This window comes from Rhinatrema bivittatum, chromosome 7 (genome assembly GCF_901001135.1).
Source record: "Rhinatrema bivittatum chromosome 7, aRhiBiv1.1, whole genome shotgun sequence".
NCBI classification, from domain to species: domain Eukaryota; kingdom Metazoa; phylum Chordata; class Amphibia; order Gymnophiona; family Rhinatrematidae; genus Rhinatrema; species Rhinatrema bivittatum.
Window position 1 is genome coordinate 164,205,274 of NC_042621.1, and position 21,736 is coordinate 164,227,009.

At 43.7% G+C, this 21,736-nt stretch overlaps 1 protein-coding gene across 5 annotated transcripts in view; it reads right to left on the reverse strand.

Annotated features, from left to right (window-relative positions):
• Window positions 1-8,178: 8,178 nt before the first annotated feature.
• CSGALNACT2 (chondroitin sulfate N-acetylgalactosaminyltransferase 2) overlaps window positions 8,179-21,736 on the reverse strand; it is a 93,504-nt gene continuing 79,946 nt past the window's right edge. For 4 of the 5 annotated variants that reach the window (XM_029609473.1, XM_029609471.1, XM_029609472.1 and 1 more), the window contains 2 exons: window positions 19,863-19,944; window positions 8,179-8,967 (listed from right to left, as the gene is read on the reverse strand). In XM_029609473.1, the coding sequence (XP_029465333.1) occupies window positions 8,675-8,967; window positions 19,863-19,944 (375 nt within the window). In that variant the 3' untranslated portion in view covers window positions 8,179-8,674. The remainder of the gene's footprint in view (window positions 8,968-19,862; window positions 19,945-21,736) is intronic. The other variant, XM_029609475.1, reaches the window with a different exon arrangement.

Sequence of the window (21,736 nt, forward strand, 5' to 3'; positions counted from 1 at the left end):
AATTGAAAATCTTGCGCGCGCCAAGCTGGGCTGCCTTCTCCCGTTCCCTTCCAGGCCGCTACGAAATCGGATCATCCTGTGAGGGAACTTCCCTTCCCCCTAGCCTGACCTTCCCACTCCTTCCCCTAACCTTTCCCCCCCTACCCCTACTCTAACCCCCCCCCCCTCGACTTTTGTCTTACCTTTTGTGTCTGCACATGGATGTGCGCGCGTAAGTTCTGAAAATCTACCCCTTTATGAATAAGAAGTAGCAATCAAAAATTCATGTTTTTTTTTTTTAATTGCAATGAAAATTTCTTAAATTAAGAAGCTAGCATAGTATGCATTTATAACCTATGACCAATGTTTATAACTACAAGAGCATCAAAAAAGGACATAAGTCATACAATCAAATTGTGCAGGCCCAGTGCAAATGTAAGTATATGAAGGTCAAACAATGAAACTCTTGGAAGGTTAATCAAACAGTGGGATATAACTGTTAAGAGAAGAGTGAAATCTTTTTCTTTGAATGCATGACATTTTTTCACTCTAAAGGTTTTTCTAATAGAAGCACAAATTTAGCAGGAAGTACAGAGCTCCTTCAGAAACCCCATGTGAACCAAGATTTGACACAGCAGTGGTTAAGGAGAGGTGAACTCAATTTATATATGAGAGATTGATAATTGCAGCACAGGATAGTGGACTATGGACAAGATGGTTTTCAGCCAGCCCAGAAAAAACAGATAAAATGGATAAAATGCAGATTTTGTGGAAAGGAAAGCACAGTTGTTTACCTATAACAGGTGTTCTCCTAGGACAGCAGGATGTTAGTCCTCACACATGGGGGACATCATCAGATGGAGCCCAGCACAGAAAACGTCTGTCAAAGTTTCTAGAAACTTTGGCTGGCACACTGAGCATGCCCAGCATGCCACTATCCACGTGTCCACAGAGTCTCTCTTCAGTCGTGTAAGTAGCTATGATAAAAACAAGAGAAGCCAACTCCATGGGGCGGCGGGCGGGTTTCGTGAAGACTAACATCCTGCTGTCCTAGGAGAACACCTATTACAGGTAAGCAACTGAACTATCTGCTAGGACAAGCAGGATGATGGTCCTCACACATGGGTGAATCTCTAGCTCCAGGCCAGACCCGACTCAAGTGAACCAACAGACACCAAAACAGGTGCCTATGGGCACAACAATAGAGGTGGTGACCTCAGGACAGCCTGAACAAAAAATAAACAGGGGCCCCCAATGGAAGAGTTGGGGTTCACAGCTGAAAAAGGGTGCGCAGGACCTGCTATCCCGATAGGTTGCATCGAGATGGGTGAACCTTCTACTTCTTGATGGTCGCCCCTATGGCACTGAGGTGCATCTGTACAGAATTAGTTTTAAGACCCGCTTCTGAGAGATGCAGAAGATAGTTCAGGAGGTGTTGGATAGGGCAAGAGAAGGGATCGAGACCCTTCTGCTTGCACCAAATGGTGAACCTTTTCTACTTTAATGCATAAGACTTCCGAGTGGATGGCTCCCTGGAAGCCACCAGGACTCTGGTCACGTCCTCTGACAGAGCCAGGGGTTGCAGGATCAACCTCTCAACATCCATGCCTTGAGGGACAGGGCACGGAGGTTGGGATGGCACAGTCTGCCCTGATCCTGGGAGAGGAGGTCCGAAGCCGTCCCCAGAGGGATCGGGTTCCTCTTGGCCAGTTGCAGCAGAAGTGGGAACCATACCTGTCGTGGTCAATGTGGGGCAATAAGGATAATGGATCCCCAGTCTTGGCAGTTCAGGAGGGTCTTCAACACCAGTGGAAGAGGTGGATAGGCGTACAGGAAGCCCATCCCCCAATGGATCGCAAAGGCGTCCGTGGGTGGCACGTCACCTGATCTGAGAGCAGTATCGGGGCACCTTCGCATTGCTGGGGGAGGCAAACAGATCCACGTCTGGGGTCTCCCAGAGACGGAAGAGCCGATCCGCCACCTTCTGTTTCAGAGACCACTCAAGAGGTTGGAAGGTGTGGTTCAGCCGGTCCGCCAGGGTGTTCTGAGTGCCTGCGAGGTACACTGCTCAGAGAAGCATCCCCCGCGCAAGTGCCCAGCTCCAGATTTTCACTGCCTCCTGACACAGGAGGAAGGACCTGGTACTACCTGATTGTTGATATACCACATGGCCACTTCGTTGTCCATCTAAACAAGGATGACCTTGTGGGCCAAGTGGTCTCGGAAGGTCCATAGAGCATACCACATCGTCCTCAATTCCAGGAAGTTTATCTGGCACTGTGATTCCCATGTGGTCCATAGCCCTGGGTACGGAGGCCTTCAACGTAGGCTCCCTACCCCAGATGGAACGCGTCGGTGGCCAGTACAACCTGAAGCGAGGGCACCTGAAACACCGCATTCCAGGTTGAGGTGAGACATTCACCAAGAAAGGGAGGTCTTGAGTAGTGGAGACACCTGAATACGGACCTGAAGGCCCTGAGTGGCCTGTCACCATTGGGAGTGCAGGGACAACTGGGAACATTGCATATGAAGACAGGCGAAGGGAGTGACATGCACGGCTGTGGTCATGTGACTCAAGAGCTGTAACATGTGCCGCACCAAAACCAGTCTGCTCACCTGGATTTCCCTTGCCATACTCTCTGTTGTGAGGCAACAAGACCTTGGCCTGTGATGCATCCAGGACAACCCCAATGAAAGCCAGCTGAAAAGAGGAATGGAGGTTTGACTTCGGGTAGTTGATTAAGAACCCTAGATGCTCCAGGACCCGAATTGAGGGAGCAAATCCAGTCCCCTTGGTTCAGTAGGGGAATTATGGTGCCCAAGGATATCATCTTGAACTTTTCCTTTTTTATGAACTGTTCAAGGTTCGCAAATCCAGAATGGGTTGAAGGCCTCTCGTTTTCTTTGGAATCAGAAAGTAACGGGAATAAAAACCCTGACCCTGATGCCCCTGAGGGACTGGTTCCACCGCCCTGGCCTGAAGAAGGGCAGAGAGTTCCCTTTGAAGCAGTTCTGGTTGCAGGACCAGACCCTACTGCAGCCTCAGGGGAGTATCCGGTGGAGTATCCATGAGATTCAGCCAATAATCTCGCCTGATGACGGACAGGACCCAGCAGTCAGACATCATGGTAGAACTCTGGTCCGCAAAAAAGTTGAGCCAGCCCCCAACCGGGGGGGAGGAGGGGTTCCCTGGCACCAGAAGAGATGGTTGGCATATACTCCCTTTTTGCCAGTCAAAATCTTGTAGTGGGACTAGCCCTGGGGGCTGGCTGTGGGTGCGAGCCCCACCGCTGGCGGGATCTTCCCCTGGTGCCTACCTGTTGTAGCCTGGTGCGTGGGGCCAGAGGGAAGTAATTTCTAGGCCTGTAGAAAGGCCTCCTCAGCCCCAGGTGGAGCGACCTCTTGGAAGAGGCCGGTGAGACCGAGGGCCTGGTGGACAGGTGCTGGAGGGTCTCATGGTGATTTTTCTTCAATTGTGCCACTGCCTCCTTGACCTTGTCACCAAAAAGGTTATCCCAGTGCAAAGATAAATCCGCTAGCCAATCCTGGACCTCAGGACAAAAGTCTGAGGCCTGAAGACAGGCTAGACAATGGGCAGAGATACCCGCCACCGCCATGCGCCCTGCTGTCTCAAAGACATCGTAGGTAGCACACACCTTGTACTTACCACATTCAAGGCTCCATTGGACAAGGACTATGAGGGCCTCCTGGGGCTGCTGGGCAGACTGTCTGCACCTCCTGGACTCACTTCCAGCGGTTGAGTCCCATGCCCGGTTGTCTTTACCCGGGGTGGGGGGGAGGCTGATGCATGAGTTTTAGACCCCTTCGCCTTCTTGAGTGCCGATTCAACCACCACCTTTTCGAAGCCTACAGCCTACAGCCTACTGCACCAGGTACACCCCATTGGCCATCCGATTGACTGGGGCAACCGAGGGGGTTTTCTGATAATTGGAGAAGCAGTTCTCAGAAGATCTCATGTAATAAGACTGGTGCTACGACTTCCTTCGGGGCATCAACAAATTGGAGGATTTCAAGCATTTTATGGTGGGCATCCTCTTCAGTCATGAGCTGGAAGGGGATAGCTTTGGTCATCACCTGGACGAACCCAACAAAGGTTAAATCCTCCGGAGGGGAACACTGCCGCTCCTCCGAAGGGGAAGGATCTGATGGAAGGTCATCAGAATTCACCAATGAGGCGTCAGTAGTATCTCGGCCCCAGAGGTCATATGGTCATTCGAGCTCCTCAAGGCCACCTGGAGAGGTGAGGCATGGAACTCCGGGCATGGCCTTAGGCATAGGCGCCAGGAGGCTTGGTGGGATTAAGAGATCCAGAGGACTGGGCTCTGGCCTTGGGGGTGACAAGCATGGTGCCAAGGGACATTGAGGTGTGGATGGTAGAACTGCGGGAAATTTTGTTTCCCACGGTTCTGACCGCTTTTTTTTTTCGGCTGTCCCAATCCGAAAAACCCCCCAAAACATCCCGATCCTTCACATTTAATTATTTACAATCACCCACCCTCCCGTCCCCCCAAAACTTGCCTAAAATCCCTGGTGATCCACCGGGGGTCCCGGGAGCAATCTCCCACTCTCGGGCCGTCAGCTGCCAGTAAACAAAATGGTGCCAGTGGCACTTACCATGTGACAGGGGCTATCGATGCCATTGGTCGGCCCCTGTCACATGGTAGGAGCAATGGATGGCCCATGCCATATCCATCTGCCAAACCAGATGGAGGCTCTTTTTGGCACAATACAAGTACTAAGAAGGGCATTAGTAGTAAATTTGAGAGCTTGAGATCATTTCTAACATATCCTGGCATATGAATAAGGTTCATTCCTTTCAAGGTATGCACAAAACAAACCCATTTAGGGACATTTCACTGAAAGAACCAGCCAGAAAAATTGGAAGGGACTGTCCACCATATACCTGCTAAGTCTCTCCCCCCACGCCCTGCCAACCTCTCTTACCCTGATTCTATGCACATGGTAATGAAATGATTCAGCAAGCAGGCTGGTATGATCTCATCCCAAAAACAAAGCAGAGCTGGCCTCCAATTGCTGGGTAGATAATATAGACTAAACACAATAGGGGTTAAGAGAAATTCTTTAACAATCTGTGTGAAAAAAAACCAAGCTGTAAACAAAGTCAGACACCTTTGTGTTGCAGCAGGCATCATCAGTTTGACAAGTCACTGGGAAGTGTGGTTGACATGTGCGATCAAAGGACGACTCGACTAGTTTGATCAGGACCTGAGGGGAAGAAAATAGCAGCAGATACATTCCTCCCCCAAAGCTCTTGAAAGACAGTACAGGAATTAATCAGGCCTCCTATTCTTGATAATTGTATAAATTTTGCACTTTGTTGTTGTGCTTCGGTTTTACGATCTACGTCTTAGATGGTAATGCCTAGCGAGCACACACTAGATTTTTTTTTAAATAAAGTTACTGGACTTAGTAAAGGTTCTGCTCTATGGTCTTTTCTATTTAGTAATATCCCTCCTCCCTCAAACTCTTACATTTCCACAGCCAGAATGACAATCTGTCTTGCTGCCTCTTAAAAAAAAAAAAAAAAATGGCTGAAAGCTACTTAGTCCTACAAACCAGAACAGAAAGGCAAGTGGAGAACCTGAGAGAGATAAAGGTAAGGGGGTGGGATAGAAAAGAACAGAGACATACTGGAAGGAGAGGGCAGAAAATAGAAGAGACATCAGGGCAAGGAGGGAGGGAGGGAAAGAGAGAGAAAACCAGAAATATACCAGGAGGGAGCGGAAAGAGAAAAGCAGACACATAGGGGAAAGGAAGAGCAGGGAATCACATAACGAGTGAGTAAGAAAGAAGAGCAGAGTTACAGGAACAGGACGGAGGGAAAAAGAAGAGCCGAAACACAGGAAATGAAAAAGACGAGGAGAGAGAGAGAGACCTACAGTGGATGAGGGAGCAACACAAAGGAGGGGATAGAGACAGGCAGAGAGAAACCAAAGCGAGGGGAAAGAGCAGAGAGACACGGGGAGAGAAGGGAGGGGGAGAAGCGCAGACACAGGGGTAGAGAAGGAGAGAGACATGAGAGAAGGAGGAGACAGGAAGGGTTGGAAGAAAAAAGTGCAGGTATACACAGGGAAAAGGGCAGAGAGAAGCGTGACAAGGAGGGAGGGTAGAAAGAAGAGCAGAAACACAGAGGAAGGGAGTGGAGAGAGATATACAAGGAGGATAAAAGTCACAAAAAGTAGCATGAAAAACATAATAGCAAAAAAAATGCCCTTTTCCTTTCACAAAATTGCTAGAACAGAAATGCAGTAAAATCATGTCTATGGTCATTACCCTGAACAGAGCAAGGAGTAAATAAGGAGGAGGAGGAGGAAGCCGGCTTCATGGGATGGAGAGGCAAGAGAGCACATGAAGCAGAGAGCTCCAAAAAGAGGAGCACTGCTGCTGGGAAGAGATGGTGGTAGGAGCCTGATAAGGTCAGTGGCAGATTAAGGCCTTGGGGGTAGGAAGGATGCAGCTGTTCCCTTTTACAACTCTTGCATTCTCTTCTACCGTGTACATCACAATACACCGCACAGCTAATTACTTAGGACATCTGTGAATAGATCTGTGTACATTATTCTCTTGCACAACTCTCTTATTCAGCAATGAAATATCTTAAAACATCATGCATAGAAAACAAACTGTACCAAAATAGCCATTATATTTGGCTAAGAACTATGTAAATAATATTGTGGAATCTTAAAGCAGGAGTACCACATACTTGTTCTATTCTTGTCAAACAGTGAGTAAGGCACACAGTGACCATCTGCCCAATGATGATGCAATCTGGACAATTCTGACACTATCCACATTTCAATAAATTAGGAGAGAAAACACTTTTCAAAAGAGGGCCCATTTTCAACATGGCTGCCTCTGCACTTTTCAAATTCTTCCTCATTAAAGTCGCTCTTCTCCTTCCCCTGAGAAGGCATGCGAGCTCCTGCTGGCTGAGAGCGAAGTCTGAGAGGAGGTGGGGGGTCAAGGCATATTATGAAGGCAGAAACAGAGAAAGAAGCACAGATCCTAGTGTGACTAATCAGAATGCTAAGTGCTCTAAAATGACAACTGTAAAAGAAATTCAGAAAGCTACTTTTGAGGGTGAGGAAAGTGATTTAAATTTTGTTTTTTTAAATTTTATTTTGTAAGTGTCACTGCTGCTTTACTCCATTTCCCGGATAATTGGGGCCCAAAGTTTCTCTCACAAAGGTGGCAGCCCTCGCCACATTCACCTGAAAAGCAAAGGGGCATTCACAAACAGTGCTCCTACCAACTTCTGTGTGAAGACACAAAGAGATATCCGCAAGTTAAGCAAGCAGAGAAAATTGTGTATCGGTACTTAATGATAGTTAAACATGTTTATTTCACTGTCATTTTCTTACTCCCTTGCCTTTCCCTTTACAGCCATTGTTCGATATGGGGAATGGTGTGGTCTCCTAACACTGTGAAACTAACAAACTTGTCAAGCTACCAACAACGTTAATGTACAGCTTTACTGCTACTGAAACAATAGCTGCATTCATCTGTAGGTTGCAATACAGTTTCATGATTATTCTTGTTGACATAAAATGGGGCCGAAAGACTGTTAATTCATTCTTAACATTGAGAGACAGAGAGAGACTGCAGATCTCTCTATCTATCTATATGGGGTAGATATTCAAAACTGGCTGTGTAAGTAACTTAGCCAGTTAGAACTAATCTAGCTAAGTTACGATGTATATTCAGCGCTTGGCAAAGCCGCTGAATATATGCATATATCTGTGCACTTCGCTGGATAAATCTACCCGGCTAAGTTTAAGCCTGCTCTATGGGGCGACTAATCTTATCCAGCTAAATGCGAGTATCGGTAGTTAGCCCTATAACTTACAGCTAACTCGCTCCATCCCCTATCTGCCCAGTACCAGTCCACTTTTTATGCATGCACCTTTTAGCTGTATAAGGGACTTATATGGCTAAGCGGTGGCCACTAAATGTTGGCGCATAAGTCCTGCTTATCCAGCTAAATAGCACTGAACATGCTTTGAATATCTACCCCATATATATTTATTATTTAGTTTCTCCAAGACTGCTATGTTTTACAAATTTATCACCTACTCATGAATTAACCTGCTGTGACTGCACACGCTTGCTTTGTTCTTTTTCTTCTTTGAAGAAATGACAATAGAATGAACAACAAACTGAAAAAAATCCATCAGAAAAGGGCAAGTTTTATTTTCTTAACCAACTGTTTGTTTCTCTATTTAGACACCTTTATAGACAGTAACAAGTCAGATTTATTAAAGGATTTCTACTATTGGATGCTACTGGAAAAATCCATGGTAAATCTGATTCACTATGCCTCTGTTAGCATAAACAGACTCCTGGAATGACAAGATCAATGTGAATCACGTTGATGCAAGTCATGGTTTTGCTATGAAAATATAACGAGGGCTGCACTGGCACATTTTTCCAATTTCTCCCAACCAAACCCATGGTAAAATCTCTTCTCTGTTCCTTTCCAAAGCAGATGCACAACCTGAGAGATGCATGTATGCATAGTGGTTGAAGCAGAGTTGTAGCTTTTCTTCTGTGCTGAGAGGCAGTGCATTAAGATGAGTTAAGGCTGCATGATGATGATGATGGTTCCATGATAAGTTTTAAGGTAATCAGATTCCATTTTGTGGATTCTTGTCAGTTAGCCATCTACCTCACTGTTCGTCCTATATGCCTGTTTACGGAGGTGAGCTTCAATCTCCTCCCTGAAGACCAGCATTCCCAGGTGTGAGTGAGAGGCCTCATTCATGGCTTTAGACTGGATGCACATACGGTACTGCTCAGGGGTCAATTCATCTGCACAGTGCTTCTCATGCCAGAGATGGAACAGGCCAGGAACCGGTGTGCGAATCACAATCAGGTCACTGCGCAAGTACTTTCTATAAAGATGAACATCCTCTCCTCCCCAGCCTTTCACTTCCAAATCAAATCCATCTACAATAACATGGCAAGAAAAAAGTGCATGAGCATGCAAGAAATCTGGTATCCATTACTTCTATAGCACTATTCAACATACGCACAAGAGACAGGCCCTGCTCTATAAAACTACTCAGAATTTGCAATCTAGTCACACTTTAATCAGACACACCTTTAACAGCTGCTGGAACCTAGAATCCTAGGTTATCAATATAAAAGCAGAGTAATAATATAAAAAGTTTAAAACAAACTTGCTGAAATTTACAAGACAATAATGGATCCTGTGAATGATGGTCAGAGTGATGTAAAAACCCTGCTGAAAAGTAACATCCCCTTCCCCAGCAGGTATAAGTACCCATGTTGCTCATAGCATGGTACTTTTGTTCTGTACCTATGCACCTGCTTCAAAACCCTGAAATGGGGTCAATGTTTGATCGATGGACGTATTTTCAAAGGGAAACCCTGCACGAGGATAATGTCCCTTGGGCCTGCATGCCCCGCATCCAGTTTCAAAATTGCCCCATAAGGCAATTCCAAACCAAGGCATCCCAAAGCTGCAGTTAATCTTTTTTAAAAGTGATTTTCTTCTATTAAAAAAAAAAAAAAAGAAAGAAAAAAAAGAAAACATATGATACCAGTTTAAGAATTTGCAATTTCCATACACTATAATTTGTTTTTCACCTATATACTGTATATAAACAGTTGTAATCATAAGTTTACATAGCCCTGGCAGTATTTGTAAGATGTGTAGCATTTTAAGAAAACTTGAGTGATCAGTTATTTTTAATGTGTTTCAGTAAACAAACCATAGCAATAAAGGAAATAATAAAATGGTACTGTTCAAAAGTTTGGATATCCTTGAATGTTTGAGCTGATAATATACACGCACAGCTTGAGATGGAAATGAAGGGTAGGTATGCACACCAGTGTCTTCTCTGATTGTAATTAGGGGTACATTTTTAAAGGGCCGCGCGGGCATCCATGCGTGCGCGGTTCCCAGCACACACACATAAATGCGCCAACTTTACAACATGCATGTGTCACCGCGCGCATGGTATAAAATCCGATACCTGCATGCACAAGCGAGCCCGATTTTATATCAGTGCGCACATATGTTCACGGGTTCTGACTCGCGCGCGCAAGGGGGGGTATTTTATCAGAAACGTGTGGCGACGCGATTAGGCCTTTGCCCAGCTCCCTTCCAGTCTGCGCCGATAAAGGAGCAGATTGGAAGGGAACTTCCTTATCCCCCTACCTATCCTTCCTCCCTTTTTCCCTCTCTGCCCTGACCTCTAATCCCCATCTAACTAATCTGATTTTTTTTTGTTTTGTTACTTACTTCTGCACAACAGCTTAAGTAAGTTGCTCGTGCCAGCCGGTGGCTGGCACACGCTTCACTGGGACAGTGCAAAATGGCGCTGTCCTGGTCGGCCCCTGCCCCTTTTTTTTTAATGCCCAGCACTTCCGAGCGTACCTGGAGATATGCGCATGGCCGGACTATTTTGAAAATATGCGCGTATCTCCTGGGATTTCCACGCACCGGGTTCTGAAAATGTACTTGTTAGTGTCTGTGTATAAACAGTTATTTATTTATTTATTTATTTATTTATTTAACTTATATACCGACATTCGTTTGGAAGACATCACATCGGTTTCCATAGAACAAAAATAGCCAACAGGGCTTTACATAGAAATTGAGTAAAGTAACTAGAGAGGGGGGGGGGAGAGGGGGAGGGGGTAAGGGGTGTAAAAGGAATATATTGGGAGAGCTGGGAAGGAGGGGTAGAGGGATAAGGGAAACCAAGGATATGCTGTACAAGTAAATATGCTGTACAAGGATATGCTGTACAAGTAGGGGTAGATTTTATAAAGTTGTGCGCGGGCATCCATATGCACCCGCTACCCAGCGCGCACACATAGATGCTCGATTTTATAACATGCGCGCGCCGGTGTGTGCATGTTATAAAATTGGGGGTTGATGTAAGCATGGGGGTGCACAATTATGCAACTTGCGCACGCCGATGCCTGTGGCCTTCCCCTGTTCCCTCCGAGGCCGCTCCAATTTAGGATTGGCCGGGGAGGGAACTTCCCTACCCCCTAATCTAACCTTCCTACCCCTTCCCCTAATCTTCCCATCCCCAGCCGTAATCTAGCCCCCCAAAAAAGTTTTAACTTACTTCTTGCACCTGCTTGAAGCAGGCGCAGGTTGCATGCGCCGGCAGCCTGCCGGCATGCGATCCTCCGGCACAGAGGCATATGGCTGCTGTGCCTGGGGCCTCGAGCCCTGCCCCGGACCGCCCTGCCCCTTTTCTTTGGCCCCGGGACCTACGTGCGTGGCCGGGCCTTTCTAAAATAGGCCCGGTGTGCGTAGGCCTTTTAAAATCTACCCCTTAATGAGTTTCTTAGCTCTTGAGAAACCATTGTATCCTGCACTGACTTTGGTAGTTAGTGAGGCATGGGGAAAGCAAAAGAACTGTCAATAGATGTGTGAGCAAAAGTAGTTCAACTTTATAAATCAGGAAAAGGATATAAAAAGATATCAAAGATTTGAAAATGCTAATCAGTACTGTTCAAACTCTGATCAAGAAGTGGAAAATTATGGGTTCTGTTAATATCAAGCCACGGTCAGGTAGGCCAAGAAAGATTTGACACAACTGCCAGGAAAATTTGTCAGGATACAACGAAAAACCCACAAGCAATTTCTACTGAAATACAGGCTTCTCTGAAAGATGTGGGCATTTCAGCATGTACAATAAGGAGATACTTGAACAAAATGGGTTGCATGGTAGAGCTGCCAGAAAAAAAAAGCCATTGCTGTATCAATGCCACAAAACAGCCTGCTTACAATACTCCAAACAGCACTTAGAGAAGCCTCAAAACGTCTGAAACAAAATAATTTGGAGTGATGAGACCAAAAATGAACTTTATGGTCACAACTATAAATGCTATGATTGGAGAGAATCAACAAGGTCTATGAAGAGAAGCACACCATCCCTACTATGAAGCATGGAGGTGGATCTCTGCTGTTTGGGGGTGGGGGGGTGAGGATGAATGCAGCATCTTATCAGAAAATACTAGAGGAAAATTTTAATTTCTCTGCCAGGAAACTGTGCCTGGGGCACACTTGGACTTTCCAACATGACAATGATCTGAAACATAAAGCCAAGTTGACCCTTCAGTGGCTGCAGCAGAAGAAAGTGAAGGTTCTGGAGTGGCCATCACAGTTTCCTGACCTTAACATCATTGAGCCATTTTGGGGAGAATTCTAACATGCAGTTCATGCAGGACAACTAAAACATTTACAGGATCTGGAGCCTTTTTGCCAAGAGGAATGGGCAGCTTTACCACATGAGAAAATAACAACTGCAAGCTGTCATTGATGCAAGAGGGCAATACACGATATTAAGAACTAAGGGTATGCAAACTTTTGAACAGGACTATTTTATTATTGTTTTATTATGCTATTCTGTGATGCACAATAGTTTAATTTGAAACACATTAAAAACAGACATGTTTTGTCTGATCACTCATGTTTTCTTAAAATGATACTACACATATTATAAATTCTGCCAGAAGTATGTAAACTTATGAGCATACCTGTATTTGTTTAGCCTTGATGTTATATATGAGATATGATGCAATTTTTTAAAAATATTTAATTAATCGAACAGGTGACTGGCTTCACTTTTTGTTGAAGTAGTTCTGTGAAAAAAGAACCCCCTACAAAATCAGCATGAAAGCTTTTGATTCCAAAATGTGTTTTTTCTTTTTTCTTTTGGTCTAATAATTTTGATTACCAAAAACAAGAGCATTATTATACATTTGGATAAATAGCATTTTTTAACTTCCAGAACTAAAATGTAATGAGCCCCTGGACATCGCATTAGCAGTCCTGAAAAAAGAGAGTCCATCTGTCCAAGAATATCAATTAAAATGTATCCAGAGGAATGGCGAGGACTCCTAGCACAGGCATTATTGAAGCCAAACAGGAAATTAATAATTCAAGATCTTCTCCTTAAAACTGAATAAATGTCTCTTTCTCAGCCTATAGAAAAAGTAGCTTTCTAAGATTAAAGAGGTCAATATTCAAAGCCATTTAGATGAATATCTTGTGAGACATCTGTCTAAATGGCTGGTTTTGAAAATTCCCTTTTTGTTATCCAGCTAAAAATCAGCCAGCTAAGTCTTTATTCAGCTAAGATTTAGCCGAAGTAGAAGGGAGGAGTGTTGGGGGGTGTTACAGGGAGGGGCAAATAACTTATCTGGCTAACTCCAATATTAAGAGTTAGCTTGAAAGTTTTTGGCCTAACTCTATGTAACGCCTATTGGAGAAGTGGACCCCTGATGCCAAGGGGTGGTTGATGCTGCCTAGTAAGCAAGCCCACTAGGTCCACCCCGTCAGCTGGCGGAGAAACCCTGCGGTTGGGACCGACTGGAGCTTTGCCTATACTAGCCCAGTTCCCTGGAGGTTGAGCCAGGGCTTAGGTGGGTCCAGTGAAGAGTCTAGGTAAGTGTGGGTCGAGGCAGGCAGCAGAACAGGTAACAAGCCAGAGGTTAGGGCAGGCAGCAGAACAGGTAACAAGTCAGAAGTCAGGGCAGGCAGCAGATGGATGAAGGCCAGGCCAGGGTCAGGATCTAGGAAGTCAGTCTGAGACAAACAGAACAGACCAAGACAGACAGAACCAAGAGGACAAGCAAGGAAAGGAACAAGCAGGAACCAGAACAAGAGCAAACAGGTAAGGAACTGGACAAAAGACTGAGTACAGAGGCGCAAGGAATCATGACAAGGAACATAGAACAAAGTACAAAGTAGGAACAAGACAAGAATAGCCATACACTGGACCACAAGGACATTAGGCGACCTGTTGCTGGGGCACTGGCTGATTGCAAGAGACTTCCTTATATGCTCCTGGAGGATGTTCCATCATTAGCCAGTGTCACAGGAAGTTCTGGTAAAGGCAGTCCAGAGTTGGAGGAAGTTGTATCCCAGGACCTTGGAACAACATGCTGCCGGAGGCTATGCCGGAGTCACATCAGATCAGACGTGAGGGGCATAACACTCTAGATGGGCCAGAGAGCGAGCCTAAAGTCATCCAGCAACATGTTCCTGGATAACGTTAGACTTAACTGATTATATAGAGAGTATTAAAAAAACAAAACAAAACACACTTGCGGTCCTACTGCCCCTAACAGGTCTCCCCACCTGTGGTCCAAATTCTCAGCCCCGTTGGGCTGATCCTGCAGAACCCTTCCCCACCCCCACCAAATACACTCTCCATCATATTTTAAAATGTAAGCCCTGAGGCCAGTTCCGGTCCTGGTCCTGCCCCTCCCGGGTCCCATCAAAATTGCAAAGGAATTCAAAGCTCCAGGGCCCACTACCTTCCCCCCCACCATCCAATTGACCATTACCTAGAACGCAGTAATATATAGTACTGTAAAAACAGACACACATTTTAAGTATTTTTTTGTGTCCCAAGAGGAAAGTGCCAAAGCATGCCTACAGGACAATGCTCTGAGGAGAGGAAGAGCCCACCTTCATGCTGATGTCACCTTGTTGGGCCTCACATGAAAATACTAATACAGAGGACATCTGAAGATGGGAGTATCTGTAGTCTCCAAAGCCCATGTACAGCATTATCTTCTGTATATGTTAAGAGGTCGTGTTCACCTATTCTTTCTAATAGCTGTGGTGTCTACCAGGGGTCACCTTTATCCCCATTGCTTTGTAATCTCTTTTGTGAAGCCTTTGGGGATGTTGTTCCATTTCTTAGGGCTGCAAGGCTATGTGTATGCCAATGATATCCCGCTTTTCCTGCCTTTGCAGAAAAATGACACAAGAATTATCTCAGCTTACTGGTAATTTATCTATCATTGCAGACTGGCTAGTGCAGAGTAGGTTAAGAACATAAGAACATAAGAAAATGCCATACTGGGTCAGACCAAGGGTCCATCAAGCCCAGCATCCTGTTTCCAACAGTGGCCAATCCAGGCCATAAGAACCTGGCAAGCACCCAAAAACTAAGTCTATTCCATGTTACCATTGCTAATGTCAGTGGCTATTCTCTAAGTGAACTAAAGGAGATTCTAACATTCAGCATGCTGGGCTGGATGTAGTTCCATTGAGTCAAATGGCATCATGTCTACTGAATGGTGAAGAGTCAGGGGGTTTACTTGGACTTTGTTTAGTTTAGAGACACATGTTGCTAGAGTGGTTCGGACTACTTTTCTGAAGGTACAGTTAGCCAACTGTGTCCCTTTTTGGACATAAATTCTTTTAAGCTGGTTATCCATTTGTTGGTAGTTTCTCATCTAGACTATTGTAATAGCCTATGGGTGGGACTCTCTCACGTGGCTCACCCAGAGGCATCAGGTAGTCCAGAATTTAGTGGCAAGGGCTATTTTAGCGTGTCCTATCTTAGCTTGAACCTCCTTGGTAGGAAAGCTTAATTCTCTTCATTGTCTGCCAATTACTGCTCAAGCTTAGTTTAAGATCTTGGCCCTGACATTTCAGGTGATGAGGCATAATAATCCTCTTTATTCAATAAATTGAATTGTAACGCACCATCATGTTGACTATAGTTGATTCAAGAGTCCTTGCTTTAAATTCATGCACATATTAGGAAAAGGACCCGTTCTATAGTAGTCCCTACTTTGTGCAATCAACTTCCTCTTGAGATTAGGCAGGAACTGAATTATCTGCCATTATGCAAGAAAGTCAAAGCATGGCTTTTTTCTCTTGCTGAGAAGAGGTAGCACTGAGAAGGATGGCAGTCTCAGGCTCCTGTGTATGGGTGCCCCTTCATTATTACGTAGGCATGGAGTAATGTTTTGGTGGGTAGCTGATGACTGTGCTGGGGGTCAAACTTGTGCTTTTCTGTATTTTTTTTTCAGTTTTTGCTTTGTATATTTGTTGTTTATATCTGTTTTTAATACTTATACACCACCTTGGGTGATCTTTCAAGTTCGGGAAAGCAGTTTAGAAAGATTTTTAAAGAAATACATCTTTTGATAATTCTTGCATTGGTCTAATGACAGGTATCACAATCATTACAAAATCTGATATAAAAAAGGAACTTGAGATTTACAGAGACAATGTCAGTTAGATTAAGTGCTCATTTCTTTTTTTTTACATTTTGCATTGTAGTGGCAAGACAGATCTTCCTCCTTCCTTAAGTTATCCCTCTTGCTGCCTGTTCCACTCCCAAAATCTTCTCCAACCTGCTCAGTATTTCAGGATTCAAATCATGTAAATACATATAAAAAAAATGTGAAAATTGGCTGAAGAACTGAAGAGGATGCATCTTATCTCACCTTCAGTGAATGGATTTCTGAAGAATGTGTTTATTAAAACAATTAATTCAATTAACGATGTTATGGACTTTGTTAGCTGTGATACTTTATAGTGGAACAGAAGAACTGTTCTAAGATGTTGAATGGGAGCTTTTCAGACCTAATTAGGCCTCTCTTTATGATTTTGCTTTTTTGTCACACATCTAAAACATCTGTAGATAAATAAATGTCTTTATAACCATCCAAACCAATGCAATAAAGTCATTTCTGAAGCCTTGGTAAGCTGGATATAAATAACTGTGTGGAGCTCTAGTTTGCAACCTCAAGAGGGCAGCAAAAATACTTCTTAAAGTGAAAATAAGTGAACCCTTGGAAACATAGTTTTAATGTTTCATGGTAAAAAAAAAACAGATTAGAATCGCGTCATATCTGCCATCCTGTCATAAAAGATACAGCGAGGAACAAAATGATCTAGACAGTGAGTCATTTATGTGGCTCAGAAATTCGGCACAATGGAGGCACTTATGCTCACAGCACTAGCTTGTCAAGCAATATTATGCTCTGCAGAATTAAGAGCAGTCTGTTGTATTCATAAAAAACATATTTATCTGGTCCCAAGGGTATTTCTTGGAAATATCAACTTAACCATTGTTTTCATTGTCTCCCAGGTTTATTTGACTAGCGAAATACTGAGTTGCATTTAATGTGACCTGACAGTGTATGTTATCTGATCACTGAATCTTTCCTGAGCAGGAAAACACAGAGAGGATCAGACACTAGCTCACAATAGGCAACTTGGGTCCTCAAAAATGCAAACAGATCTAGTTCTTCTGGGTATTTACAATGAATAGTTGTCAGATATATTTGCACATGTCCAGAGTTGGTACGAGCACTAGACAAATTAGGCGGTTGCCAAGAATACAATAATTATGGGGCGACGGCAGGAGGACCAGCATTGTATTGATCCCTCCACTCTGCTAGATCAGTGCATAGGAAAGAGTGCTTTACCAGAGCCGCCTTTGACAGGGGGCAGTCGTGGTGAGTATTAGTAATGATTTAGTTCTGCTTTGCTGCCCTACTTGTAGAGTCTGACTTCTTGCTGTTTCCATTTCAGTTTTTGTCTTCATGTTTCTATTTCTAATTTGTGGCCACTTATTCCGCATTTAGTGAGTATCTGTCTATGTTCTGTATGTGACTGAGGTGAGGGATTCTGCTAGTTTGTGGCTTCTGCATAGAGATCTGTAGCAGCCCAGCTTGTTCTGTTTACTCAATAAAAAGTATATTGGTGTTTTAGAATCTACTGGAATATTTGCAGTGCTGCCATTTCATAGATAGGCTTGTTGCTGCTTGAGTCCTGGCAGTTAGTGCTGTTTAGGTATGGCAGGTTTGCTGTAAAGGTTCTGAGTGTCTTTATTAAAGGGTTTTATGGTTGACATCACAAAAGTAAATGTAAATATAATATGCACAATGTGATATTTTTACTTCAGACAACCGAATGCTTTTTCATGTAGTTTTTAATTGAGTGTGTTTTATTTATTCAGGGGTGTGGCCAGGCTTTTCCCACCACTATTATTTTTCCCTTTTATTTATGTATTTGTTTTCTTTTAGCGATGTTAAGGGTTTTTGCATTTTTGGGGTCCTCCCCGTTTTTACCCCACCTTTTCGTGGTATAAATTGCTCAGTCTTTCTGCATCCCTGGCAGACTGATCAAGCAGTGGAGGCGTTTTTGAGGAGCTGAGATCGGTCCTTGATCTCAAAGGAAGAAGCGTGGAGAGTGTCTTTGGAGGAGCCTGAAATTATCATTGGATCTCACGAGGAGTCCGTTTTTGGAGTTTTGCTGTTTTGACTTTTGACCAGTTCCTGAAAAAAGGGAAAATCCCTAATCTTGAAGGGCTGAGTTCCTGCCTTTCACCTCTGTGCCCAGTAAACAGCAAGAGGTGAGAGCTGGGCTATGTCTGGAGGATTTGTAGGAGTGTGAAAAGGATTGGAAGATTTTGGAGAGAATTGAAGAAGTGATGAGTTTTTGGACCAATTGCTGAGAGAGGGGTACTCCCGCTGGATGAGTTATCTATTTTGGGGGCTTGAGTCTTCTTTGTCTTGTTTAATGCTGGAACTTGTAAGAGACTATCCTATACCATCCAAGGGGAAGGCATTTTTTGAAGTGGACACTGGTTAAGTTCCAAGAGATAGAGAAAGAGTAGATGTCATGATTTCCATCTTACTTGTGATTCTTGCTGCCTTATTCTGCAGCATCCTTTTTAAGTTACAATAAAGTTTTTTCATTTGAACACCACCCTTGGACTCTGCACTTTATTCCAGTGTGCCTTTTCTACCAGAAGACGTCCTCTACTGCGAGTATACTGAAAAATGTGAGCCAGCTAGAATGTAAGATAAGACGAGACTGAATTACTCACCTTAGCACCAGGGCCAAGGAGGTAAATCCTCTCCAAGACATCCCCCCACGACCCCCGCCATCAGATGAACCCCGGTGTCCCCAAGAGTCCTTGTGAGATATATTTAAGAGTGAGAGAGGTCTGGGACTTTGAGGACCAACCTGGGGAACTGTGTGTCCCCCCCCCCCCACTCCTTTATTCAATACACTCATGATGGAGATCTCACAGGGGTACAAGGAGGAAGGTTTGCCTAGGGCGCCTAATACTCTTGCACCGGCCCTGCGCATATTTGGTCTAAGAACCCAGCTAATTTTTTTTATAGTTTTGGTTTCCCTAAAAGCCAAGCCTATTTACAGGATCCCGAAAACCAGATCTGCCTACCCTTGTACTGATCTAAAATAAACAATACAAAAAATCAGCCTCAATGTATACAGAGTAAAGGCTTCTTTACTAAATGGGACACAATCATGGGAAAGGTCACCTATTCAAAGGAAAACAAACATCAAGGATAGAAGAAAAGACTAACTATATACAACCACTACACAAAACAAAGTTATGATAAATAGGAGGACTTCTGCTCTCATATTACTTTATCTTGAATGACTTTAAATCTGTATTTTCCTGCATTTCTTAACTTAATCTAACTCAGACCTCACATTTTCACAAATGTCTTTCTTCTTATTGGCGTGGATATTGGTAGACAAAAGCAATGCTGCTTCCTAAAAGCAACAGAACATGTTTTAGATTTTCCTTTCAAACTTTTTACTTCATGCTTTCCCATTTTTGTATTCTCTTTTTAACCTGCAGACATACATGGCTCGCCTCCAGTTGCTTCTCTTAATTTCCTGGCTAAAATATAAATACATAGGACAGACTTTTACTCCATCTTTATACAGGAAGTTATCCATAAAATTAGAAAGCAGCACCCTAAATATAGGTGCACATACGTAAAATAAGCATCGCCTGTACTCAAATTTTATGTTTGGCTTACAAATTGATGTATATGCACTTGCCCTGCCAGCATTTCCCCGCCAGTGTCATCAGGATTTGCCCAACTGTCACTATACCAATATTTAGAGTTCAGCTTTCTTGATGGGATAATGCAACTTAAAGTCTACCTGAGCCAAAGAGAGAGCTTGTGAAATATCTCATTCCCTGTAGAGGGTGGGTACTGCTCTCCTCTTCTCGCCTGTAATAAAAAAAGGACCTTTATGCAGTACCACTTACCTATTGCCAAGAAATCTGTCCGAAACTGGCAGGTCATCCCAAACCCAAAGTCTCGCCAAAAGCCCGAGTCTTTCTTGTGGACCTGCAGGTTTAGAACAGTTACCAGGAATGAAAATGAGCAGAGCTTTACGCGTTCCAAGTTGTGCACCAGTTAGACAATAAGAGGCATCTTGGCATTAATCACACAGTGGAAGACTCAAGGACTCATATTTGTCTGTTCCTTCTCTTGTAATGTGACAGAATCACACTCTGCAAGGTGAAGTGTGAAATCGTCTTTTTCAACCCTTCTGTTAATCATGAAATGGAGCAAAGGAATCTGGAAGAACATATTCCACAGATCCTTACGTTATAAAAATGCCTTACATAGTAACACAGAGATGCAATCACTCCTAGAGCAAATATCTGCCTTGCTCTCTCCTTGGCTTTCTTGATTCTTTTTTCATAAGTTGTCATCCATCTTGCCCTCAGTCTTTACAAGCCTTCCTGTCCTGCTGCTGCTAAAACATCCCTACAATAAACTGCTGCCACCCCGCCATGCTTTACTGCAGAGGTGATGTGCTGTGTTAGCTTTGAAAAATGTCCAAGGGTGTGATGAGTTTTTAGAAGGCACTGTACCTTTATTTACTTCCTTAACAAAAAGGTTTGCCGCCCTTACAATATTTTCTTTTAGTTTGCCCATTGCTCTTTTACTTCTTATAGCTTATTATAAGATACTCCCCCATCTTAACATCACCCTGCCCCTGTTTTAGTCCCTTGTGCTCTGCTGCCCCTTGACAGCTCTCCCTCTAAATGGCTCCTCAACTTACCTAGACCTACTGCTGTATATCTCATAGGAGTACCTCTCAATTGGTTTTCTCAGCAGGGTCGCTAGTAAGATTCTTTGCCAACAGTTTTCTCCCTTCTCTGCACATTACAATTCTACATCGGAACGAGTGTATCTGCTCTTTATTCCACCGTAATTGATGCTTTTTGAAGTGTACTGTTTTCATTTTTCACTGTTTACTGTTACATTGTTAGTTGCTTTTAGTGTAGACCTTATGTTGTTACCCTGTAACATGCTTTGATCTCTTCTCTGGAACAGTGTACAATAAATAAACGATTGATTCACTGACCATGCTAACACCATCCCCTCAGTAAGACTTGGTGCTGGCAGCATTACATCATGGAGATGCTTTGCATTAGCAGGGACAGTGAGGCTTGTGAAAATTGAGGGAAAGATGGACGTTGCAAAGAACAGGCAGATCCTGAAGGAAAACCTGTTCTAGTGTGCCACAGACCTGGGATTGGAGAGACGTTTTGCCTTTCAGCAGGACAATAATCCTTAGCACAAAGCAAAAGCAACAGTGGAGGCTAAGCAGAAGAACGTGGCCCAGTCAAAGCCAAGGCCTGAAGCCATTAAAAAATCTGTGACAAGACCTGAAGACTGCAATTGATCCCCAGTCAACTTGAAAGAGATTGAGCTCTTCTGTATAGAACAGACAAAAACAGCACAAGCCCACTGTGCAAAATGTTGGTGAGCACATATCCTCCATGACTCATGGCCGTTATTGTTGCAAAAGGGGTTTCCACAAAGTAATGAGTCAAAGGGTGTGAAGACTTATGTAATCAAGACTCTTTGGTTTTTTATTCTTAATTATTTTTGGAATATTTCCATAATTGCTCTTTCAAGATGAAAATGTAGAGAATGTTGTATAGATCAGCAAAACAAACTCCTATAATGCATTTTGATTTGTATTTCTTAGACAGCAAAATGTACAAAATAATGTGAAGACCTTTACAAGGCAATATGTGTGTGTGTGTATATATATATATATATATAAAACCTATGAATACTGATTGTTTTATTAACTTTCTTGCACCTACTGCTTTCTTTT